Source organism: Setaria viridis, chromosome 5 (assembly GCF_005286985.2).
Source record: "Setaria viridis chromosome 5, Setaria_viridis_v4.0, whole genome shotgun sequence".
In the NCBI taxonomy this organism is placed as follows: domain Eukaryota; kingdom Viridiplantae; phylum Streptophyta; class Magnoliopsida; order Poales; family Poaceae; genus Setaria; species Setaria viridis.
The window spans coordinates 26,125,840-26,151,663 of record NC_048267.2 but is presented as its reverse complement, the minus strand read 5'-3'; the positions used below and the strand labels follow the sequence as shown (position 1 = coordinate 26,151,663).

At 45.2% G+C, this 25,824-nt stretch overlaps 2 protein-coding genes and 1 pseudogene across 2 annotated transcripts; all 3 read left to right on the top strand.

The window, feature by feature from the left end:
* The first annotated feature begins 1,211 nt into the window (after window positions 1-1,211).
* On the top strand, window positions 1,212-3,159 carry LOC140222855 (uncharacterized; annotated as a pseudogene).
* A 14,682-nt stretch (window positions 3,160-17,841) lies between these two features.
* LOC117855057 (NDR1/HIN1-like protein 13) lies at window positions 17,842-19,070 on the top strand. The gene has a single exon (XM_034737334.2). The coding sequence runs from the start codon at window positions 17,986-17,988 to the stop codon at window positions 18,925-18,927; it is 942 nt and encodes a 313-aa protein (XP_034593225.1). The 5' UTR covers window positions 17,842-17,985; the 3' UTR covers window positions 18,928-19,070.
* Window positions 19,071-22,667: 3,597 nt separating this feature from the next.
* On the top strand, window positions 22,668-25,510 carry LOC117856365 (glyoxylate/succinic semialdehyde reductase 2, chloroplastic). Its single transcript, XM_034738746.2, has 12 exons — window positions 22,668-22,864; window positions 22,979-23,069; window positions 23,187-23,252; window positions 23,698-23,773; window positions 23,893-23,948; window positions 24,060-24,144; window positions 24,308-24,368; window positions 24,450-24,502; window positions 24,605-24,675; window positions 24,752-24,824; window positions 24,937-25,041; window positions 25,155-25,510. The coding sequence occupies exons 1-12, from the start codon at window positions 22,744-22,746 to the stop codon at window positions 25,323-25,325; spliced, it is 1,029 nt and encodes a 342-aa protein (XP_034594637.2). The 5' UTR covers window positions 22,668-22,743; the 3' UTR covers window positions 25,326-25,510.
* Window positions 25,511-25,824: the final 314 nt, after the last annotated feature.

Genomic DNA, 25,824 nt, shown 5'->3' with positions numbered 1-25,824 from the left:
CACATCATCAAAAATCCTACATGGCACTGCATGAGACGACCTATGAGACCGCTGACGTGTAGCAATGTACTTGCCCTTAGGCCGCGTTTGTTTCCGCGCGGGGACCGCCGTAATCCCGCCAAACGCACCGGGACATGCACGCTTATCCGCACTTCTTTTTTTTAACGGGCACCGTGAGAATTTCTTTTTTGAAATGGAACGCCGCGAGAATCGAAACGCGCCTCGCCGCGCGATTCTGAGGATTGTGATTGTGGCGGCATACACGATTCCGAGGACCTCGGTCCCAAACAGGGCCATAGTATGGTTCGAGCATACCAATACGAGCTGTCATAATTGACGTGCTCGATCTGGGAAGAAACCATCCCGAAGGTGCCAACAGACGAAAGGGACGGAGTGACTTACAAAGAAACCTTATTACAATATGATGAATCAACACCACTGGTAAGACGAAATCAATATTTCATCTGCTGACTTTTGAGTAAATGATTGGGGTACATTTTTTAACTCGTACCAATTTGTAATTTTGTTAAAAAAATCATATTAAAATTATTGTTCATGCGTGTCACAAGTTTCCTTGCATTCTTTCCTAAGCCTCGAGTGGCAAAGAAAGAACTCCCTATTCATTATGCCACCTCATCAGAGTGACCGAGGGTCCCTGCGAAGGTTCGGGTACGCGGAGATGCAGTGGAAGTGGAGGGGCGAGCAAGTTGCAGGGAGCAGCGGTGAGGTCCACGAGCGGCGGTGGGAGCACGGAGGCGCGGCAGAAGGGGCGAGTGGGTTGCAGGGAGAAGCAATGAGGTCTGCGAGCGGCGGTTGGAGCGTGGAGCTGCGGCGGAGGAGTGAGCGGGCTGCGGAGGAGTAACGATGAGGTCTGCAGGCGATGGTGGGGGAGAGCGGAGGCATGGTGGAGCGCAGGACCAGTCGCAACGGCAGCCCTTGGGGCCGCGAGAGCAGCCGGCGTGGCAATGCGCGAAGGTAGCAAGCGGAGTGAGGCGCAAGACGGGATGACAGCGGCCGACAACTAGCGGGGTGGGGATTTTTTTTTAGGAAAGTGCACAGTCCGTCCTCAAACTTGTGAAGTTATGTCACCCCGGTCCCCAAACTAGCAAATCGCTCTTTTAGACCCCTAAACTCTGTTTGGGTCTCATTTGCGTCCAATCTAGCTCCACCACATGTTATTAGTTGTTATGGCGATGCCACCATTCGCACACATGGCAGGGACACTGCTGGGCCGCCTAAATGTTCAAAGAAGCCCTCAGATGTGCCGGACCTCTCATTTATCTCCTCAATTACCTCTCTGCTGGGATCGACGAGGGTCTGCGCGGTGGCAATCAGGGACGAACAGAGGGAGGCAGCGCGGTGGCAATTGGGGAGGAAAAGAGGAAGGCCACACAGAAGGAAGCACTGAAGGTGGTGTAGGATGCCGCCGCGACAGGATGGTGGTGAGACTGCGAGGTAAAGGGGAGCCGGCTCCGAACTACGGTGAGTACCCTGATTTCTCTGCCATATTGATTGTAGGGATAGGTGTAGGGATTGGATTTTAGGGTGTGATTCTAGAGTATTGAGTTGAAAAACTTGGATTTGGCAGATGGGATTGTTGATTTGGGGATAATTTGTTAGGATTTTGGCTTTGATATGGGTTTTAGAATTTCATGAAAAAACTCAAAATTTTGAGAGGTTGTATCTGATCAATTTGATTTGCTTGTGCATTATAGGTCCTGGTTCAGATGAGTTCAGTATTGAGGTTCACCATGGGGGTTTTTTCGTTGGATTTGGTCATCTGAGGTCATATGTGGGTGAGAACATCGACTGGTTTGATAGGAGTGAGACTGATACTTGGAGTCCTTTGTGGTTTAGCTTGGTTATGTGAGTAATAGCAACATCAAGTATTATTGGTTGTTACTAGGGAACACCTTAGCTAATGGACTGAGAGTGATAGCTTCTAACCATGACACCAATGTGATGGCATCAGTGGTACAGAAGGTCAGGACTTTAGTAGTGTTTATTGATCATGATGACAACATGGGAGGTCTTGATTGGGAAGATGTGGTTGCCAATCCAGTTGCTGATCTTCCTAAGGTTATTAGCCCACGGAAAGTTGAGTATATTGAGAGGAAAACTAGTGAAAAATTACCGGTGTTCCATACTGACTTGAAGAAAGGTGAGTTGAGCAAGATGGTCTTATTCAGGAAGAGTACGAGGAATATGAGCACGATGAGAAGTTCATAGTTAGTGACAATGACATAGATGCCAATGATGAGGACTTGTTGGAGAATGCTGTTGAAATGGATGTGAAGGGTCTGAAGGACGACAAGAAAATAAGAGGAAGAAAGCTGAAGTCATATGAGATAAATAGACCTGCATAAGTAAGTGATGATGAGGATAGTGATGATGAGGTCTTGGAGCTGCCAAATTCAGATGGGGAACATAGGGTAAAGTTCAAATCTTGAAATGAAGAGGACATCAACAATCCAACATTCTTTGTTGGACAAGTGTTTCAATCTCATAAAAAGTTGAGAGAGGTAATTACAGAATATAGTGTGAGGAACCGGGTTAAAATTGTACTGCTTGGGAATGACAACAAAAGAATAAGTGGTCATTGTGCTGAAAGTTGTCCATAGACCTTATATGCTTCAATAGATAGCGGGGCTCAGTCATTTCTTGTGAAGATATACTATGGAGTTCACAATTATCAGAAAGAGTGGGTACTTAGTAGGTGCACTTCTAGTTGATTGGTTAGTAAGTACACTGATTTGTTTAGAACAATTGAGAAGATAAGCATCACCAGCTTTAGCAAGACAGTCCAAAAAGATTTGAACTTGAGAAGCAATCCTGAGAGCACATTCTACTTAAATTGTGCTAAAATCTTGTTCACTACATGTTACATGTAACTGGATGCATGCAAGAGGTGTTTTTTGGCTGGATGCAGACCCATCATTTGTCTAGATGGATGTCACATTAAGACCAAGTTTGGAGGTCAGCTTATGATAGTAGTAGGCAATTATCCTAATGATTGTATATATATATCCTATTGCAATGGCTGTTGTGGAGGTAGAGTCACTTGCTTCATGGAAATGGTTTCTGGAAACTCTAAAGGATGATCTGAAGACCACGTCCAAATATTCCTCCTCCCAAAATCAAAGTGGGCAGCCACCCTAGCACACACCAAATCAAAGAACTCAAATCAAACCGAATTCAAACAAAATGGCTTCAAATCCGAGCAAATCAAGACATAAACATACCTTGTGAGCAGGGCACTTGTAAAATATGCGGTCGCGATTCCCATTCTCATCAGACTTCATGGCAAACTCAAGAACTGTGTGGCATCCACACTCAGTGCAAGTGATGAGCAGAATGTCAGGCATCCAGCGCCAACTTTGTTGCATGGACGAGCTAGAGGTAGCCGATTCAAGTGCCATGGAACTGCAGGATCTACTGGCCGGTGTCGCCGGGAACTGCTGGGATGGCGGGTGGCGGGGGACGGCGGTGGCGGTGGGGGCAGCAGTGGCGTAGGCAAACGGTAGCGGGGGCAGCGTAGGCAAGCAGATGGGGATCTCGGGACCTAGGGTTAAGTCAACGATTCGAGATGATTTAATTGACCTCTTGCAGCCATTTAGACATTACACATCATCGCGGATAACGGGTCTACACCCGCGAGCGACGCTAATGAGACCCAAACAGAGTTTACAGGTCTAAAAGAGCGATTTGCTAGTTTGGGGACTGGGGTGACACAGCTTCACAAGTTTGGGGACCGGCTGTGCACTTTCCTCTCTTTTTATTTTTGGTGATGGCCATCATTGCCAGGTGGTGGTCCATCTGTGTTCATTGTGATTATCACCTTCGATTCTAATCCAATACCACCCCAAACCGGTGGTGATGTGGGATTTGGGTCCAGTGGTGATAGCTCTTTATGTAGTAGTGAATTGTTTGGGAAGAGGGCAAGCTTATTAAAAAAAACCGCAAGGCACTTCTCAATTTCCTAGGCCCGTATGCAGCTCGTCAACATTGATTTTCGGCCACCGAAAACAAGATTTGAGTGGTCATCGTATCTCACATGTGGTATCATCACTAATTTTATAGTCTTGTCATTTAACACATGTCACATGTTGTGATATTATCATTAATTTTATGATATCATAATTTTTAACGTACTTTACATGTTATGATATTATATTTAATTTTGTGATCTCCATGTTTGGTTAGAAAATAATGATTAATTCATTAATTGCAAGGAGGATCAGACCTGCATATATATAGGACATGCACCCCTGGTCATTGTTCACCTCCATCCCCTACTCCTTATATATTTTATACTCCCTCCATTCCAAATTGTAGGTCATTTTGACTTTTCTAGATTCATAGATATTATTATGCATCTGGATAACCTAAACATATACTATATCTAGATTATTTAGATGCATAATAATATCTATGAACCTAGAAAAGTCAAAACGACCTGCAATTTAGAACGGAGGGAGAAGCACAGGTCCAACATGAGGATGCTCACGTTCACTGTGCTTTTTGGAAGCCTGCAATTATCCTCTGTTCAGTGTAAGTATATGTCATCATCTTGTCTTTATGTCATCAGGTTTTGTTCCAAATTATAGGTTGTTTTGGTATTTCTAAATTCGTAAATTTTGCTATTAATCTAGATATACACTATGTCTAAATACATAGTAAACACTACAAATCTAGAAATGTCGAAAACAACATATAATTTGGGACGGAGTGAGTAGTCATTATATCGTATCACACTGATCAAGAGGTAAAAAAATATATACCTCAGTTGGTCGTCCTCAGCTGCTGAGGGCCGCTAGTGCTACTACCACTTCTGTTGTCAATTCCACATCATCAGATGATAACGGCAGGATATACCTAGTATTTTGCATCAGCACGATTTCCAATTATTTTGGAGGTATAACGGATGCACCTGCTGCAAAGACGTTTCTCAGAAAAAGAATTGCTACAGAATGATGGAAGAGTGCATGCCCAAATGCGTCGAGTGCAACACCAAATGTACGCTCTGATAATAACTAGTACATCAACCCGTGCCCCCGCACGGGCTATTATTTTTAAACGCTATTGAATCTGAAAATATCTAGAAATTAAACTCCTAACTAATAATTAAAATTATTTACCTACTACTCTCTCATTTTTCAATATTTCAACACAATACTCATATAGATATGTACTTATCTTTATCTAGTTGTCATTAATTTTTAATTAGTAATTATTCTATAAATTTTATGATCCACATTCACACTTTGTTTTTCATTTTGTATTGCACCTCCATACATTGTATTGAGCATAAAAATTATACTCATCATGTGTATATACTTTAACTTAGTATTTCTATATTAACAATAACATAAAGAGGTAATTTAGAATCATATATTAGTTAACTTTTGGAAATTTCTATATGATGCACACGAAGATAATTAGATGGTTTAGCTGTTTACTTTATGTTATTTTTAACAACGACATCCATGGGTAACTTAGATACAAATTTAGAATGATATTTTAATTATACTTTATAAATGTATGTATGAGTAAATTGGATGAAGATTATGTGGTTACTTTAGATTATTTTTTAAGATGCCGACCTTAGTAATTTAGATATAGGTTTAGAGTTTATTTTGAATATTTTCATAATGATAGTGGTGTTTAACTTTTTAGAAAATATAATAGATCAATGACTATGATTATTAGAGTTTACATGATTGGTGTTTGATATTTTTTATTTTTTAAGAATTTTAGGATTTGTTTTTTTTTCTAGCGTGTCTCGTGTGAACTAATGCGGAGTCTCCAATGAAAAAAATAAGACAATATTGCTATAAAACTATTACCATGAGTTACATCTCAATTGTTAAATATTCGAACATAATACTTATATAAATATAAACTTATTATCTTCATCCAATTGTGATAGATTTGAGTTAGTAATTACTCTATAATATGTTCATCCACATTTATAATCTTTCATTTTTCACTCTACATTGTAGGTATGTGCTTGAATTTGTTTAATGGACCCTAAGTTTGAGCTATAATTGTAACATAGAAACCTATATTCTCATCATTTAATCTATATCTTATAAATGGTGACGCACATCATGCGTATATACCTTAGTTGTTATTTTATATACCAATAGTGTAACAAATAGATGATTTAGACTCATATATTGATGCATATTTTTAATTAAGGTGATTGGATTCAAATGTAGGATTACCTCATATTATTTTCAATAATAATATATGCGGGTAATATATATGCAAATTTTAAAGGGTTATTTTAAGTTTTCGAAAAAGGTCCAAATTACTCCCTTGAGTATAGTCAAAGTGACCCACTAAAGTATTTTTTGTTCAATTTACTCTTAATATAATTTGTCTTTTATGTTTCTCCATGCACAAGTGATGTTTTAAGTTCAAATTTTACAAGATAATAGCATACAATATAAGACATTTAAAAAAATATATCATGAATTTTTTATCACTATTTTGATAGTGTGGGATATTAAATAATAAAATTTATTGTTGAGATACAAAATTATATAAAAATTAATGATGAAAATTCATAAAATATTTTTTAATATAGATTATGATGTCCATCACTACCGTGCAAAGTCTCAAATTAAAATTCAACTTATGTACGGAGAAACAAAAATGACAAATTGCATTACGGGGTAAGTTGAAGCAAATAGCATAGTTTAGGGGGTAAATTGAACCAAAACATAATTTAAGGGGTTGTGTGGACTCTTGCTATACTTGAAGGGAGTAATTTGAAATTTTTCCTTAAGTTTTTTAAGTATTAGTGGTGGGAAATTTACTTGCAAATTTATGAGGTTATTTTAAATATTGTTTATAATGGCATGAGTGGGTAATTTTTTACTTTAGTTAATTTTATAATGCTATAGGTGGGTAATTTAGATGTAGACTTAGAGGGTTATATTAGGCTATTTTTATAATGGCATAGGTAGGCAATTTTTTAGAAAGCATAGTAAATCCAATGGCTATGATAATTTGCGTCTATCGATTGATGGCATGATGTTTTGCTTTTTTCAAGAAATTTTAGGATTTCTCTCTTTTTTAGAGTGTCCACTTAAGAATCCTAGGTAGCTTTACATGAAGGAAAGGAATCTTCAACTAGTAATAGTAAGATATTAAGCTTGGATTCATCCGACCCAACTCCTAATTGCAATCCAACAAATATTATAGAACAAGCTTGCAAGACTCTACGGAGCAGTGCCTTTTTTTTGTTTGCCTGTGTTCTAAATAAAAGTTTTCCATCTGCGTATGCTCGATGCGGAGGGCAGCGTGTGCCGTTCGAGCACCGCAGGCATAGGGCCTCCTATGTATTGGGCTATTGGCCTATAGGATGTTGGACCTTGTTTAATGGGCTCCTATATGTCTTCCGGAAGGTAGATACATTACAAGATTTAGAGGTTTTGCTGAGCGCTGCAAGCAAGTGGCCGACGGTGCACTATTATTTTTCTCCACTGCTGTCTGGGATTGCTGGAGGGGAATGCTGGTCGGTGATTGTGTTTAACTCTTGGAAAATAGTCCTTTAACACCTGAACACCGTCAGACATTAGGGAGGAAAATAATAGTCAAAGCAAACCACCCTCGGCCACTGGTAGAAAGCTCTCGGCAAATCATCAGAATCTTGTAGTAATAATCAACTCATCTTTAAAGCCAATAAGAATCCATGTACAATATTTTTTAACGTCTATCAACATTTGTTGACATTCATCGAGATTTTTTGAAAAAAAATCTAACTTAATTGTTATCAACATTTCTCGACATTGATCGATATTTTTTATATATACTAATATTTTTCTTTAACTTTTTTACATTCATCAACATTATCGCTCAACAAATTTTTACATGTATCAGACTTTTTTTGCACTCACCAACATTTTTTTCTCAACATTTTTTTTACATTCACCAACTTTTTACAAAAGATACTGAGATAGTTCATATAAAATGTTGAAATAGTTTGTTGTCCTGTTATAAGTCAGTTATTGGGCTACTGTTGGGTTATATTTAGTTGTTTAGCTATCCATCTTCCGGAAGAGACAGGATTTTCCGTTTAATTGACCCCCGTGTATGAAGAAGGGCCCTAGCTCGATTATTCCCTGACGCGATGAGCTGCATAGAAGGTATGTTCCCATCGAAGCATCATCAGCAAACAGCTGGTATAACGAAGCATGAATGGGTTGGCAGACGAGACGAGGGGCCTGTTTAATTCCCAATTTGGGAGTGTCAAAGTTGGGATTTTATCATTAATACGCAAATGTAACATTTTGTTTTGATTTGTGAATTATTGTCCAAACATTGATTAATTAGGCTCAAAAGATTCGTCTCGCAAAGTACAACAAAATTGTGCAATTAGTTTTTGATTTTATCTACATTTAGTACTCCATGCATGTACCGCAAGTTTGATGTGATGAGAAATCTTCTTTTTGCATAGTGCCAAAGTTGGAATTTGAGAGTAGGGGGAGGTTTTTGTAGTAGGTAGGCAATGCAAGGCATCTGCCTTGCACTTGAAAGAACTTAGCAGCGTTTTCGTTGCCTTTGTTTTCACTATCGGCCCAGATGTGCAGATAGAGGCCTTCAGAATTTCTTCAGTTAGGGCCGCGCGGTGCCGGCCTTTCGGCTGGATCCATTATCATCCATCTCTTGATGGGATCTCTTCATAGTCCAGGCTGCACAAGGAAACAAATAGGGTGGGCCTGATTGGGCCAGCCTAGTCCAGGCTGCGCAAGAAAACCGAGATGAAAGATTGCAGTTTGCATCAAGGCTGACATGTGCCATTTTTAATTCGCAGAGGGTATGCGTTTGCAACGAAATGTTTCGATTGTTCATCTTTATGGAGCCCAATTGGCTAACTGTTAGGTGCACTGAGTCGTCTTAGTTGGCAAAAAACAAAAAAAAGCCAAAACAGATAAAGGATAAACCGAGCCATCAGCTGTACAGATATGTAAAAAGGAAGAAAAAAAACTAGAAACAAAGTTTCCTTGGCAAGACCGATATAGGTTATATTTGGATTCCACCTCGGAACTTGTTTGGATCCGTAGCTAAAGTTAATTTAATGTCTTTACCTATCACTCAACTAAAGCTTAGCTAAACAGCTAAATTTTAGCTCGGGATCCAAATAGAATCACATATGAATAGTAAAAGAGAGGACGAGCTAGTGCTACATGCTAGATATACTACGTACCAGCAGCAGGCAGTAGGCGATAGCAAGTTGGAAGAAAGCTCCCGGGCGGCCTGCTTAATCTTGAGTCTGGTGTGTCATGTTGTATCAGCTAAAGCACACGCCCGGCGTATCGATCTCGACAAGCGCAGCTGCAATGGTCACTTCTGGAGAGATTGATCGATTTATATATAATTCATTTATACCGATCGGGACTTCGCTCGCAGCCATGGAGAGATTCTTGCACGGGCGCATGCATGTTTCAAGCAGTAGTACCTAGCTACTATATACTATTACGAGGCACGAGGATGATTAGGCGGCTAAATCACCTGACTATATCGAATTATCGATCGATCCATCTGACTCCAATATGAAGGTGCGTGCGCCATATCTAAGGATTTTTGTACTAGCTAGCTAGTAAAAGTAGTGGCATTTAACTTTGGTTTTGCACCTGTGATATTGCGATGTCCTTGGCGTAAACGAGCTTGGACCCGTGCCAGCACATCCTGCTCCTCGTACCCCTACGTGCCAGGGAGGCGCCCACCTGGAGAAAAGAAACGCACAATGAGATATTGAGATTGCTCCATGGATCAGGCAATCAACAAGCGACGCGGCAGGTCTATAAATAAAAAAGTTGGGTACGGAACTTTAGCACAATAAAGCCATATGCGTGATTAGGAGCACGTAAAAGTGGCAGTACTACTGTACCTTGGCATCTGGTGCTGAATGGATCGATGTAGACGAGACGAGACCACTCAGTCTCATCAGGAACCAAGAAAAAAAAACAGCAGGTAGCTCCTCAATTAACACTGCATTCTATCGGTCAGCTTTTCTCCGTTGGGAGGTTGAACGATGTATTGCAATGCAGAATTTCAGATCCCTGGCTGCAGTGTGCATTTAGCTTTGGCTGCAGTGTGCATTTAGCTTGATAAATTTAAGAATCGGGTTCAATATAGATCGGATCATAATTTTATATAGTCATTTTCATCATGCTCTCCTTAACTAGCTTCTAACAAAATTTCACCGTTAGAACCCCAGCTGCCCCGATGCCCTGAAGATGCAATGTCAATTTCAGCAGCATACCAGGTTGTAATTTCAGCTTGTGAACTAACAGCCAGCTGGAGTCCACCAGTTGCACCTGAATTTCAGCAGCATATACACGTATCGACGTGTTGCTCTCAGGCCTTCAGTTTTGTTTTCTCCATTGCCGTCGCCATCGGCTAATGGCGGACGCTCGAGTGATCGACCGGATCGATTGTTTCGGGGTGTTTGTCAGTACTACACCTTACAAAAATCAGCTTCACTCCACCAACTCTATATTTTTCCAGCTCCGCTCCACCAATTTCAGAAAAATATGGAGGTGTTGTACGTATTTGATAGATTGTAGTGCTCCAGCTCCAGAAATATAAGGATTTGGTGAGAATATTCTATTTTGCTCATGGTGGATGGTTGGTTGTGTTTTAAGATCATGGTGGAATATTTTGATCATGATATTGTAGGGACAAAATTAGCATCACGATCAAATCGAGCAAAAGTCTTCATCTCTACCTCCATGTTTACGAATGAAATTGTGAAGGAAAATATGATGAGCACTTTGGACTGGTTGTCGATCACAGAAAATGGAGTTTGGCTATTGTGTGTGGAGCTCAAAGTTTGAAGTCTGAAACTGAACTTGGTCACTGTCAGGCATAGCATTGAAGTCTGAAACTGAACTTGGAAGTATCAAGTTTTTGGCCGTGATGTTCAGAGTCTTTGATCTCCCAAACCGTGCATTCCCTGAGAAAAATTCCTAATTGTAGCTCTATGGTACATCTACAACTTTGGTTAAAGGTTCTCGGAGAGTTTGTGTATGATTTTGGACAAGAATCATCAAAGAAGGGGCTGAATTTTGTGCATTTTGGAGCTCTACCAGACGGCAAGCAGCTTGTCTGCTTCACCTGTTTGCCAGCCAGCTCCACCGCCGGTCACCGCTTGAGCTGCTGCGGCTGATTTTAACCGTGCCACGTGTCAGTTCGCTAGTGCGACAGCAGCAAGCAGGCAGACTGGTGCTGGACGCTGGTGAGGCAGTTAGTTTTTGAAGTTTAACCCTGCGGCCTGCCGTCGTCGTCATCTGCTCATTCTCTCTGCTTCCCGCCCAAGTTCCAGCCGCCAGAGCTCGCCGCCAGTTTCACCGTCGAGTGCCACCTCCACAAGCGCGTCATGGAACGTCGTGCAGGACAAGATGAGAGAGTGGCTGCCGCAACGAACTGCGATGTGCAGGACAAGGTGGATGAGTCCCTGACGGCCGCGGAGTAGAGCAGCTCAGAGGCGGAGAAGGTTGATGCTGTGACGGCCGCGGGCCAGCGCGATGCCAAGGCGGAGGAGGCGGCGCGTGGCCCATGGCGACGGCGGCAGGGAAGGGGGTGACGGGAGGGAGCGACAGGAGAAGAGGACGGAGCGGAGGCAGGGGCGGCGTGGCCACAATGGGAGGGGCCATTCTTTTATTTCGGTTTCGCGAACCGGTAAGTTGCACGACGAGTAGCAATAGTGGGTAAATAACCTATCACTTCATGAGGAGGTCTAAAACGAGTGCTTTTAGAATACTAGAATAAGGTACTGATTTTTGACTCCCAACTTTACATTTGTTCTAGACTTAGAGTTGGTGGAGTTGGACGTATTTGGCAAAGAGTTTTGTAGAGTTAATAAAGTGAAACTATTTTTTCATTTTGAAACGAAGTGCTGCCAATCGCTGTCAACCGCTTAATTATTACCACGCACCAGGCAGAAGTTTTCTGTTTCCTTTAGAAGGAAAATATTAAAACAGTTGATATCGATTTAATTGTGGCTGTCGATTCCATCTTAGCTTCTTCGACAGCCCAAAGCCGGTGGTGGTTGTCGATCAGCCATCATCTGACTAGCTAATGACACCACCATCTTTAACGAAGCAATAAGCTGCAGATAATAAAGCCAGTAGTAGATGACAGCTACTCTTGATACTAACAATGGGTGTGGAGCACGTACGGTAGCTGCACATTTTGGTGTACTACAAGTATCGAACGTCGACGACTTGCTCTTCCATTCCGTTCTTTGTTGAGACTTGACCGAGAGCGAGTACGTGCTGGGATGGGATACAATACGGTGGCGTTTAGCTCATGAAACGATCGCGCATTAATGCTGCGCACGACCGATGGATCGGATCAGATGACCCAGCTAGCTACAACGCATGACAGGTCCGTCGGCAGGCTGCGGCTAGCCGTCTTGCGCGCTAGGCGGCTTCCGTTGCGTGGCCAACATGGCTCACCGTCTTGTTCTCCGTTCCGTCGATAGCTAGTATAGAAACAATAAAGGCCGATAGGTACGTACGTCGTCGTCGACATGGCACTGTTCTTCTTTGGCATTATTGTTTGCCAAAGATTCTTGCACAAGCTGCCTATACCTACGTGCACAAATAAAGCTCTTGTGGTGGCCATCATACGTACAAACCGTGAAGTGGACACGACCCAAAAAGGCAAAACGCGCGCATTAGCTAGGACTAGGAGAGATCGTTGGCGACCAACCAAGTGGGCAGATAGACGTCCACTAATAATTTCGGTGGCTGCAACCTGCAAATTGCTCGCGCGTTCGATTCCGCGCCCACAAGCTGGGATTCCGTCCATCTGTTAATTACTAGTTGCTGCTACTGTTGATGTTATGATTAACTTAAAGTAAGTGGCATCCACGGACACGCCAAAACTATTAAACTGGGAGAACCAGCTGTTGTAAGGATGTGTGCCGACTAGTACCAACTAACCAGCAAGTTGGCAGGTAAATTGTTTGTTTAATTAATCTGAGTCACTGAGTGATCCAATCACTCGATGGAATAATCCGTGGCGGTCGTCGTGATCGATCGCCCCTGACGCGGTCAACATGGACGTCCATGTTAATGTTATCTGTCCCTGGGCCTTCCCATCACCATTGGTCGACTCGTGCTCTCTGTTGTTGGGTGGGAATAAAGACTAGGAAAACGATGAGAGATAGGGAAACAAGGCCGGGCGTGAGGACTTTTGTCCGGCCCCTAGCGCTACCCTGTCTGCCTGCCCGTGCCCAGTGCCCAACCGAAATGATCCTCTGTGCCCAAGCCAGCAAGCCTGGTGGATGCCTGCCAGGGAAGGACGAAGAACGTTTTACGATCAGAACGAAGAACCATATAACTGTCAATGCAACAAAATTGGTGTGTACTCAAGTATCACTATACTACGTACACTGCACAACCATGCAAGTGAGGCTCATGGGGCTTCTAATATACGCTCTGATTATGAGGCACTATCACTCCAATGTTTACGGAATGTCCATGGTATTATTAGAATCGAGCTGAGGCTCTTGACTATTAGGCCCCGTTTTCTTCCACTGACTTATTTTTAGCACGTGTCACATCGAATGTTTAGATACTAATTAGGAGTATTAAATGTAGACTATTTACAAAACCCATTACATAAGACGAATCTAAACGGCGAGACGAATCTATTAAGCCTAATTAGTCCATGATTTGACAATGTGTTGCTACAGTAAATATATGCTAATGATGGATTAATTAGGCTTAATTAGGCTTAATAGATTCGTCTCGTCGTTTAGATTCCACTTATGTAATTGGTTTTGTAAATAGTCTACGTTTACTACTCCTAATTAGTATCTAAACATTCGATGTGACACGTGCTAAAAATAAGACACGGGAAGAAAACGCCGTGTAAGAATAGCTATGAAAAATGTTGTCTAGAATGGCTATCTAAGACGATGGTGAACCAGAATTTTTAGAAAATGAAAATAGTTTCAACTTATACATCATGGACATGTACTAAGCCTTTGTTCGTTATCACAAAACTTTGCTGACAGTTCAAATTAGATAGAACGATCGAGAGATATAGAAGAATAAAAAACGATCGACAAAGGTTAATTATGCACCACATAACTAGTTACTAAATCTGTACATTTCTGACAAAGAAATTCGTAGCCACCAATTGTGATGCCTGAAATTCAGAGGATATGATGAAGATGTTGAACACTTGATCTTAGGGTGCATGTTTGCGCGGCAGTTGTAGAACCATCTGTTGCCAGGATTTGGGATGTGCAACCACTACCCAAGTCCCCTCAAGCCATGCTCTCCACCTTTCTGCTCCTATGTTGCTGGCACCTGTGGATGACTGCAGTTGCAAGGATGACTGCCATCTTTGGCGCTGCCATTTCCCATCTAAGCATAAAGTTGTTGTTGAGCATAGTGTAATTTCTACTCTTGAGCAACAACTCTATAAGCAGTGCCCAGCACTGACCATTACCGGTTTAGTCTGGTATCAGCGTGGTAAATTATCAGGTGGTATTGGGATACAATAATGGATATTTAATTTTAAAAAAGTACCTTCATGGGTCATGGCAGCAAGTAATTGTCATCGGTCATCCCAACTAGATTTGTTTTTCCTTTCTGTTGAGCTCCCCCTTGTGCCACCTAGACGATGCTTTTAGGTTTATGTTATGCGTAAAGAAAATTATCACTAGGAGCCACATTGATCTGGTACTTTGGCATTTGGAAAGAAAATGAGGTGTAATTTCATTGTAGCTGCAAAAAAAAATGCATTTGAGGCTTGTGTTCCCATTCTATTTGTTTATATGGAAGCCAAAAGAAGATCACCGTCTTTTATTCGCAAACAAGGAGATCATTACATCTTCTCCACATTCGTTAGGTAAACATTTCGCTATTTGCAAACTGGCAAATATATGGTATCACATCAATCTTGATTCGCATAGCTGGGCCCCTCTCTGTATTCTCTACTGGTGTGTTCCATCAAAGAAGAAAGGAAAAGGATACCCTTCCGGGCCCGCGGTTAACTAGGTACGTACACCTACGTGCAGCGCACACTCTCGAGGCGACCCAGGCTGCCAGGGTAGGCCTAAGAGTTATTACACGGCAGGGGCGAGCTGAGCCTGAGCGTCCTAGGGCCTGTTCGCTTCAGCTTATAAGCCGGCTGAAAAGTTGAAACGGCTGATTTGTTGTGAGAGGAAAATACTGTTTGGTGGCTGATAAGCTGGCTGAATAAGCTGAAGCGAACAGACCTCTAATCAGACAACGAAAACCCATAGTCCCTCGGTGCTTAACTCCCTCCACACACGCTGATACGCAGACACGCAGTTGCCAACCAACCCGTCTCGCCTATTATCCGTTGCGACCCCAAAACCCCCTCGCCTGTCGCCACCACCTTGTGCCGCCGCCGCGTACGAATCCGGAATCCCGGCGCCCATCGCCGCCCTCCGCCGCGCACGCACATGCGCGCCGCCGACGGGGTCCCTCCCGTTCCCGTCTCCATGTGCGGCGGCCGCTGTACCCACCGGCCACCGTAGGCGCCCCGGCCCGCGCTACTCGACCGCACCCGTATAAACCCAGCTGGCTGCCTGTACACGTACGTACGCGCCGGAGCGGATGCCAGCCCACCACAGGCACCGTATAGCATACCACGCGCGTACATACCTGAACGGTGGGCCCGGTCGGCGCCGCTGTCGAGACCCGAGTGGGGCCCCACCGGCCGGCCATCGTCGTCCCAAATCATGCGGCGCGCGCGTATTCATGAGCCGAGCAGCGCACATACGTACAAGGTAGCGGTGGTAGAGAATATATACTTACCCCACCCCATCACGTAACAACTGATTGGTCGTACTGGTAGGTACTCGCGTCGTTTAGATACGGCTGTACCGGCTTTGGTTTTAATGGCCTGGCACTTTTTAATGGCGGTGCCAAATCACAGCTAAACATGTGAACAGTGGAGTACTGCTACTCTGTGCGGCTGTGCTCGACACGTAGCAACAATAACTGGAACCTTTTGGGTAAGTTTCATGAGTTGAAAGGGGCGGTGTCATGAGCCGCTAGGGCGACAAAAGTGTTTGGTTTTTCGAGTGATGTGAAATGGTAATGATGTTTGGTTACACGGACTAAAATTTAGTCACCATCGCATCGAATGTTTAGTAATTAGAAGTATTAAATCTAGATTAATTATAAAATTAATTACACAGATAGAGGTTAATTCGCGAGACGAATCTATTAAGCCTAATTAATTCATGATTAGCACATATTTATTGTAGCATCACATTGTCAAATGATGGACTAATTAGGCTCCATCTGTGCAATTGGTTTTATAATTAACTCATATTTAGTCCTTCTATTTAGTACCTAAACATTTGATGTGACAGGGATTAAACTTCCATGGAACCAAACACCCCTCATATGTACATCATAGCTAGGTTACTTTTCTCTTTTTTTTCTCATCTTGGGATGGTTCGTGCGAAAACTGAGATCATGTTTACACTCGTTAGAAGAAAAGGTGCAAATCATGTTGCATAATAATATATTATTATTTGGCTTTATGATATTTGCCTTTACTGGAATGGTGGAGAGATTTGCACGTCACTTTTTAGTCCTCTTGGTGATCGTTACATTGGTACCTCTCTGGTTTACCCTCGTCTCAATGATTATGAGGTTAAGACTACGAAGTCTTTTGCATTTTACTGTATCCTTTATCTTAAATAAAGGACATATTATTCGCGTTAATGATACATTGCTCAAGAAACATCACTTTACCCACGGTGCTATAACGACAACTGCTTCGGTATAAAACACCAATTTTTTTATAGAACGATAGGGAATGAGTGACACTTTGTTATCCCTTATATTGTCACCACATTCCTAAGACTCGGTGTATCTCTTTCTATATCCGTTGCGTATGCTGGACTACGATAAAAAATTCCATAAAGTATCTCTTATTTAAATACGATATCATTACTCTACTAATTTTTAATACACGATCGAAAACCAACACAAATCTTATAAAATATTTATAGAACTTTGTGACAAACCTAAACATGGCATATACACCTCTAGTGTTATAATAAACTCAAATAAGATCAAACATTTTTTGTCACTGCACTCTGTAAAACAAAGGAAAAACATGAAAACCAACAAAGAAAGACCATTAAATTTCCGCAACATTTTATTAGAAGTTCTTGAAAACTATAGTTACGACCAATGCATGACAAAAGGATGTCGTGTTTTGCTTTACTATAAGGTATTTCGAGGTCAATCATGGTTGGATCGTTGTGCTATCTTTTTTGTCGTCATTACATCCTTAACGCCCAACACCTTTATTTCTATTAGACCGACATAAGTCACGCAGTCTCTATATCTCCTTTTGTATTTATTAGCTTTAAATAAAAGGTATGCCGGCAACTTCAGCACAAAGTATCCACAAAGTATTCCTTTATTTACTTATTTTGTCGCTTTATAAATACCCTTTGCACGTACACTTGACATTATCATTAAATATAATATAGTTATGTAAAGTTACCACTTTACTAATCTTTATACCACCGTCGAAAAACCAAAACAAATCTCACAACATATTTTAAAACTTTTTGACAAACGCTAGCATATGCACCACAGTGTTAATCTCGTCTACGCTCTCGAGACAAAGCCGGAAAAAAAAAACCCACCCAAAGAAAGACCAGAAAGCCTTGCCCTCCTCGCTCATCGCTGAGGAAGCCGAAATCCAGGGTGACCGTAGCATCAGCTGGGGATGGGTGAAAGAAAAGAAAAGGAAAGAGAAAAGGAGAGACGCACACAGAAATATATACAGCGCATATATAATGGCCCCAGTTATTACGCTCCTCCTCTTCTCCGCGTTTTCCACCTCAGTCCTAGCTAGCAGCTCCTTTGCTCCTCCTCATCCCCTTTCTGGACTTGTGCTTCATCTCCATCCCTTCCCCAAGCAGCCAAGAAGCGTAGCCGAGAGGCTGAAGCAATGGGCGACCGGGCGTACGCGGGGGCCTCCAAGCCGGTCCCCGTGCGCGCCACCAACGGCACCGCGAACGGCGGCGGCGCCGGCGGGCCCCCGCGGCCCGCGCCGCCGTCCATGCTGCCCGGCGGCCGCGTGCCTCCTCCGCCGATGTACCGCCCGAAGCCCGCGCAGTCCCGCCCCCCGCCGCGGCGCCCCCGGCGGAGCGCGCGCGGTTGGTGCTGCGCGTGCTGCCTGTGGCTGACGCTGGTGCTGGTGGGTCTGGTGTTCCTGGGCGCCATCGCGGCGGGGGTGTTCTACGTGGTATACCGCCCGCAGCCGCCGAGCTTCGCGGTGACCTCGCTGCGGCTGGCGGCGCTGAACGTGTCGGACTCGGACGCGCTGACCTCCCGCATCGACTTCACGGTGACGGCGCGCAACCCCAACGACAAGATCGCGTTCGCGTACGGCGACATCGCGACGTCCTTCTCCGCGGACGGCGCGGACGTGGGCGCCGGCGTGGTCCCGGGGTTCCTCCACCCGGCGGGCAACACCACCGTCATCCGCGGCGCCGCCTCCGCCTCCGCGGCCACCATCGACCCCGTGCAGGCGGCGGCGCTCAGATCCAAGAAGTCCCACGCCATGTCCGCGGAGATGGACGCCAAGGTGGGGTTCCAGATCGGGCGGTTCAAGTCGAAGCGCATCAACGTCCGCGTCCTCTGCTCGGGGTTCTCCGCCGGGGTCGCCAAGCCCACCCCGCCGCCGGCGCCCGCGCCCGCGCCGGACGCGGAGCCGACCGTCGTCGTCGCCGCTGCGCCGGCGCCCGTCCGCAGCCGCGGGCGCGGGCGGCCCCCGCGGTCCGTCATCCGGGCGTCTACATCCTCTTCCTCGTCCTCCGGCGGCGGGAAGATGACGCCGACGGACGCAAAGTGTAAGGTCCGCATCAAGATCTGGATTTGGTCGTTTTGATGGATTCGGGCCCGGGGTTTGGGCGGGGGTAGAGAGAAAATTTTCGTTTCAACTTCTTTTTTTCTTTCTCTTGCTTCTCTCTTGACAACAGTGTATGTGGATGGATGATTTATTGGAGTATAGTCTATATGGTTTCCATTTCACCTTCTCCCCTACTAAATTCTTGCCAGTTCTTCGCCCAAAATTTCCCAGCCTGCTAGCCTAGATCCATCATCCATACAAGTTCAATTCAGCCCTTCAGTTCTGCAATTCCGAGCCTAATCATCCCTGCAAACAGCAGAGGACTACCAGTCCACGCCACACTCCACAGTGTCAGTGAGGGCAGCACCAGGACTCTAGCAATAATTAATCCCACTCGCTGGCGGTAATTAGTGCTGATCTGAGGGCTTGGGCGTGCGATTTGGCTTTGCTTCGCTGGGCAAGGCATCCATCCAAATCCAAACCCATCCGCGCCGCGCGTGTCGGTGGCGTCACCCCCGGCCCCGGATCGGGTTTCCAGCTAATGCTAGGCTAGATTTCTTGGTCGCCCTCCACTCCCTTTTAATTCCCTTCTCCCTCTTCCAGTCTTCCTCCTCCTCTTCTCTCTCCGTCCGTCCCGGGGTGGCGTGGGCGGATGGAATGGATGGGTGGATTTGCGGGTCGCTTTCCGATGGCCGGGGGTGCGTCTGAGCTGGAGGAGGCTGACGCGCGGGACCGCGACGGTCGGGACCCCACGTGGAGGCCGGGTGAGGAAGGGGAGGCCTCGGGCGCGTGGCGAGGGGATAGGACGTGTGTCGGGGAGCGGTGGTGTGGGATGACCGGAGGAGAGAGAGAAAGCGACGTCACTCGCTAGCTCACTTCACTGCTAGCTGCTGGCTGCTGCACTGATGCTAGTGGTAGTACAATTTCTAGATGGCGGAAGCCGGGGGGCAGTACGGTAAAAACGAACGGGGTGATTAGATTTCGGAGGCGCGGTGCGGATGGGGGAGGGGTTTAATGGCGGTAGTGGTTGGGGTATGGGCTCACGCTGGAATTGCTAAGCGCACATGGCATAACGGTAATGTCAGGGAGGCTGGACTTTGGGGCCCGTATGGCACAGTGGTGGCTTATCTCCGGCTTAAACTGGATTTCGGAGCAAATCTGACGTACCACTCTATCTAGACTCTAGGGCAAGCCCCCATCTTCTAATGATTCTAGCTGTACGGCGCCTCTAAATTTCTCCGTTGGCGCTTGGCGTGTTAAATCGTTTTCTGCCTTCCGAATTGTACCCCAGCCTGAGCCCTGAGCGGCTGAGCCCGCCTGATTCGTGATTCCCGTGCACTGGTAGGCGCAAATTATTCGTTTGTCCGCTTGCGCTTGTCGTTGCTGCCGGGATTGGATTGTCACCTTATTCCGCGCGCCTTGTTCGGTCATCTCAGGAAGCACAGCTTGCTTTGCCTGAGTGTCCGACGACGGACCATGGCGTGTAAAACAGCTCAAATTTCGTTCCACTCGTGTAACAGCTCAAAGTGACAACTGATAGGAGTGGAAAAATATTAAATTGTGCTAGGAAAAAAAAAAGACCTGACTCCAATCAGTCAGCGAGTCAAATGCCTTGGCCGATGAAGATGGTCTTGGTATATGCATCTGCGGCCATTTCGACGACTCCGCTTATACAGTAGAAGTGGTAGTTGATGTAGTTCCCCGCTACACTACGTACGGTGTGGCCGTTTCTTTCTTTTCTTGTGGTATACCACTCCACGTGTAGTCTTGTAGCCCCGCACCGCACAACGGGCAACGCCGCAGCGGATCTATGAGCCTATCTTCCTCGCACTTGTTTTCCTGGAATTCTTTCCAAAAAAGGCGTGACAGATCTCGACTTTCTTTTGTCTGGAAAGAAAAATGGTAGCATAACTTGAGGTTGATCATCCTATGTATGTGGCTAATCCGTGAAACCATTTGGCGTCGCGGCGCTAATAGCAGAATCGAGAGAGAGAGAGAGGCCACAAGGTAATTCCGACGCACTCCTCTGAATAAATGGTGGAGGCCATGTGGTGTGGGGTTGGATAAGTAGTAATAATAATAATTATACGGAGCGAGATGGATTAGCTAGCTATGATTGTTGGGTATTCTTCCAACATGTACGTTTAGTTCCTACTGCCATTAGTTAACTACTCTAGCTACTGCTTGGAGTAGTACTGGTGTCTGTTTGGATGTGCTATTGCTAAAATTTGTAAGTGCTAAAGTTTAGTCCATCTAAGTATATCACTTCCATTCATTCATTAGCACTCTCATTTAGAGACATAGCTAATGGATAGATTGGATGTGCTATTGCTAAAATTTGTAAGTGATAAAGTTTAGTCCATTTAAAGTTTATCACTTCCATTCATTCATTAGCACTCTCATTTAGAGACATAGCTAATGAATAGAGCTACAGTACATGAAACGTCACCTTTGCCCCTTTTATCTCCTCAACTCCCTCTTTCTGTCTTTTCACCAGGCATTAGCATCCATTAATTTCTCCCCACCAGCTAATGCTACTTTTTTGGATGAGCTAGAGATTATCCCTCCCATTTGGATGGACTAATGTATGAATGTGTTAAACTTTAGCAATTTCATCCAGCGTCGCTAACGTCACTCTGATAAACTCAGGGTGTGGATCCAGCCAGTAGTTTGCGCGCGTGGCAGTCTGGGCAAATGTTCATGTGCTGACTCACGGAGGTGACCACCACCACCGTCCTACGCTTCCCTCTCGCGTTGGAGGACGCCTGCCTGTGCGGCCCACAGTGCGCGGCAATAGGCACAGGGTACGTCGTCCTGTACGCATCAGTACAATCATGGTGATGATCTTCGTTAATTTAGTTTTTGATGAGATGATGGTTCATTTTCTTCATAGTGAGAAATATCATAGTTAGTGTGTATGGTTGATTTTCTTTACATAATGACTCTGTATCTGGTGGATAAGCAAATGCTTCCAAGATGTCGTGGACTCAGTTCATGTGTTCTAGCAGAACGAGAAGAAGATAATATAGAAATTAACCTGCAGCGCGTGCAGGGATCGAAGAATAAAAACGCCATGTGGTGCGCTTGCTGCGTGGAGTATAGTGTGTGTAGTAGAAAGGGGGAGGAATAAAGGGACGGGTCGTGAGCATCTTCGCAAAGCTAGCGCTAAAAACCTTTATGCAGGCATCTCGCAGATTTGCATCGGCACAATGATTTGTCTTAAGCCTCACTTCTCCCGGCTCCAAGTAAAGGCGTGTGCATACGCGTATATTGCTGCCCGACACGTACGCCCGTGCAGTGCACCGGAGGGCATGCCGTTGTGTGGGGCTGTCCTCCCTCCAGGACTCCTGGTGCCGGAACATGCCCGTACCAGTCGGCACGGTACACACCAGTGAGGAGACGAGCAGCCAGCAGACAGGAGGTGCAGTCGGCCACATGATAGGGTTGGGATGATTCATCTCATCCCATCTCCATCTCATATGCTCTCCATCTCGTATTCTCGTGTCATCACCATCATCGGATCGTCAGCCAGGGAAGGGATGGATCCGACGAGCCGAGGAGAGCAGCGGGGTGATGCAGCCGCGACGTACGCCACGCCCCCACACGCCACGCGAGGAGGGGATGGAATAATCACCGCGGCCCAGGAAAAAGCTGAGCCGCCGTCGTCAGACAACGCCGGAAGAGGGCCCGGCACGGGAGCAGGCTCGGCCCACCACCCGCGCATGCCCCGAGGCCGACTGGCTGAGACGGAGAGCAGCAGGCACCAGAGAGAGCGCCAACGGCCGCCCTCCGAGACCGGCGCACGTGGCTGGCTTACCCCTCTCGTCACATCCCACACGCCCCGGAGCAGCAGCCATGGCCGCGGCGGCGTTCCTCTGCGCCAGGGCGGCGGCGCCCGCGCTGCTCCCTCCCTCGCGCCGGCTGCCCCGCCGCCTTCTCGCCTCCCGCGCGGCGGCGTCCTCATCCTCCGGGGAAGGTGCGCTTATTCCTTCCCCCAGCTCCTAATTATCCTCTCTGCTGCGGCACGCGTTTGGGCGCATCGTTTCCTGCGGACTGTTTTTATCGGGTTGCGCTTGGCGGTTTTTGGCAGGCGGTGGGGGAGTGGGGTTCCAGGGGAAGGTGGGGTTCCTGGGGCTCGGGATCATGGGCGCGCCCATGGCGTCCAACCTCATCAAGGCAGGGTAATTGGTCGATTTCCCTTTCCTTTTGAAATTGCTTCCGTAGGGCTAGCGGCAGCGATGGCCGGTGTATGTCATGTAACGAACTCTGTTTCCCTGCAACCTCATCTGCGTCTGCAGCTGCGACGTTACGGTGTGGAACAGGACCAAGAGCAAGTGCGATCCCCTCCTCAGCCTCGGTGCCAAGTATGTACTGTATTCGATATAAAACACAGCTTCATCCAATTTAATCTTACTGCATTCTACTAGTACTACCTACAACAACGAATGCAATTTCTGAAATGGTTTCAAACCATATTCCCTGACAACTGAAACTGGACCCTGCAAACGCTCGATTGGACTGCTGTTGTTCTCTCATTCAGATTTCCTCTCCAGGGGTTCGCATTGTTCTTTGTTTCCGTTTGGGAAAGATTCTGCTATGCTAAATTTCCACTCAAGTATTCCAATTCAAGGAACCAAGGCCTTTACAGTTACGATGAATTTGAATTTGCCGTCAGTGGTACTAGACTACTAGACAGCATGGTGTTGTTATCTATGTTGACCCACGACAAAAGCAGTATTGTATTGAAACGAAAGATGCGCAAAGTGCTTTGCTTGATAGATGAGGATGCTGTCATGCTGCGTCCTGCAGGTACGAGCCTTCACCGGCTGAAGTCGCTTCATCTTGTGATGTGACATTTGCGATGCTTGCTGATCCACAAAGCGCGGTAATATGCTTCATTCAGAATTCAGACAGCACACTTCTGCGTTCATGTAAACTCACATGACAAAACCCAATCATGTCTGTTGACGACCAATCGTGTCTGACGATGTGTGCATACAACAGGCTGAGGTTGCATGCGGGGCCAATGGAGCTGCAGAAGGGTTGGCCCCAGGGAAAGGGTAACAATCTTGCTCTGAAAAACAGAAAAGCATCTGAGACCCTGCCTGGAGCATACGAGGATGGAGAACTTGATAACATTATCTCTTATCCTGGTTGCCTGATACCTGCAGGTATGTTGATGTGTCGACGGTTGATGGCGCTACATCCAAGCTGATCGGCGAACGTATTATAAGTACCGGGGCATCTTTCCTTGAGGTAGTTCCTGGACCCTGGCTCCCAGAGACCCTGCCATCTTTATGTCCTTCTCAGATCATCTTGTACAATAAAACTGTTCATCTGCTTGGCTCATTGTGTCACCAAAAGTGTAATTGCAATGCTTGTACTTTGCTCCAGTGCTAACTCGATGACTTTTCAGTAGGCTCCAGTTTCAGGCTCGAAAAAGCCGGCAGAAGATGGGCTGCTCATCTTTCTTACTGCAGGTAAACTTCTGCATCTATGATAGGTAGTGGCGAAAATGCCCTTTTTCTGTAACCTGAAACTGTAAACACTGTTGCACCAAGGTGATGAATCCTTGTACAAGAGAGTGGCGCCCCTCCTTGATGTCATGGGGAAGGTTAATATCTCCTATCTGAGAAGAAGCAATCGCCTTATCGATTATCACATGTTTGGTCGAGAAAAATGTGCTAATTCCTTTTTTTCATTACTCTGAAACCAGTCAAGATTTTATCTCGGCGATGTAGGCAATGGTGCGGCGATGAAGCTTGTCGTTAACATGGTCATGGGGAGGTGACAAAATCATTCACAGTCTTCTGCTTTGCAATAATATGATAACCCCTTAGTCCTAATTGTTCAAATACTGCAGCATGATGGTTTCCTTCTCAGAAGGGTTGCTCCTGAGTGAAAAAGTTGGCTTAGACCCAAATACTCTTGTTGAGGTAATTCTTGTAAAAATGAAACAGAAACAATCTGAAGTCCATAATGCTGCCGTGGTAAATAGTGAACATCTATGGAGAAAGAATCTGATCTAGTGTACTTTGATCCTTTCAGGTTATTTCACAGGGTGCTATCAGTGCTCCCATGTTCTCCCTGAAGGGCCCATCCATGGTTAAAGCTGCATATCCTACTGCCTTTCCTCTGAAGCATCAACAGAAGGTAGCACCTACTTGCTTGTCCATGCATTCAGCAGTGACGAACAGTATCATTTGCATCTGGTCTGGCCTGATCCTAAATGAGTTCCTGATGTTAATCAAACCATCTCATGGCAGGATCTGAGGCTTGCGCTGGCCCTGGCAGAATCGGTGGCCCAGCCCATTCCTACTGTTGCAGCGGCCAACGAGCTGTACAAGGCTGCGAAATCACTCGGCTTCGCTGACCATGACTTCTCGGCGGTTATTGAAGCGCTCAAAGCCAAAGTGCAGAGCTCGCAGCAGCAGTAGTTTGTTCAGCTACCATTGAGGCATTATTTTGTACTTGTAACAGATGACGAAGTTGAAACCTAGGGAATTCCTAAAGATCGCTAAAGAAAGTTTTTCTCTGTTCTATGAACAATAATTTTTTTATTTGTAAAAAGAATAATTTTGATTGATGACAGTACGCCGGCACGTGCAAGCCAACAGCATCACATGTACATGATCCAAAAACTGTTGTTGTCCAGTGGATCATAACAAAGCTTAGTACAGGAAATCTCAACCCAAACACCACCGAATAGTTTTTATACTTATCATATAATACATAATATCATCATACACAAACTAGACATAGAAATTATATTACCTTACCAATGGGTGGTTTCTTTACAATAAATAGTCATCCAATCGTCTCCTCTTCCTTCTCCTTTCTCCCTTTCATAATTTGTTCTCACTTAAACATGATTCCTTGCATGAAAAACGTTTTACTTTTGTCATTAACTCTCGTGCCGTATTAGTTTTTTACTTA

Bases quoted from the DNA above. Each gene is read 5' to 3' on its own strand.
- LOC117855057 (XM_034737334.2), top strand. From the start codon at position 17,986: ATGGGCGACCGGGCGTACGCGGGGGCCTCCAAGCCGGTCCCCGTGCGC.
- LOC117856365 (XM_034738746.2), top strand. From the start codon at position 22,744: ATGGCCGCGGCGGCGTTCCTCTGCGCCAGGGCGGCGGCGCCCGCGCTG. The intron at 23,070-23,186 runs GTAATTGGTCGA...CTGCGTCTGCAG, and splicing joins TCCAACCTCATCAAGGCAGG to CTGCGACGTTACGGTGTGGA. The intron at 24,145-24,307 runs GTAGTTCCTGGA...ACTTTTCAGTAG, and splicing joins CCGGGGCATCTTTCCTTGAG to GCTCCAGTTTCAGGCTCGAA.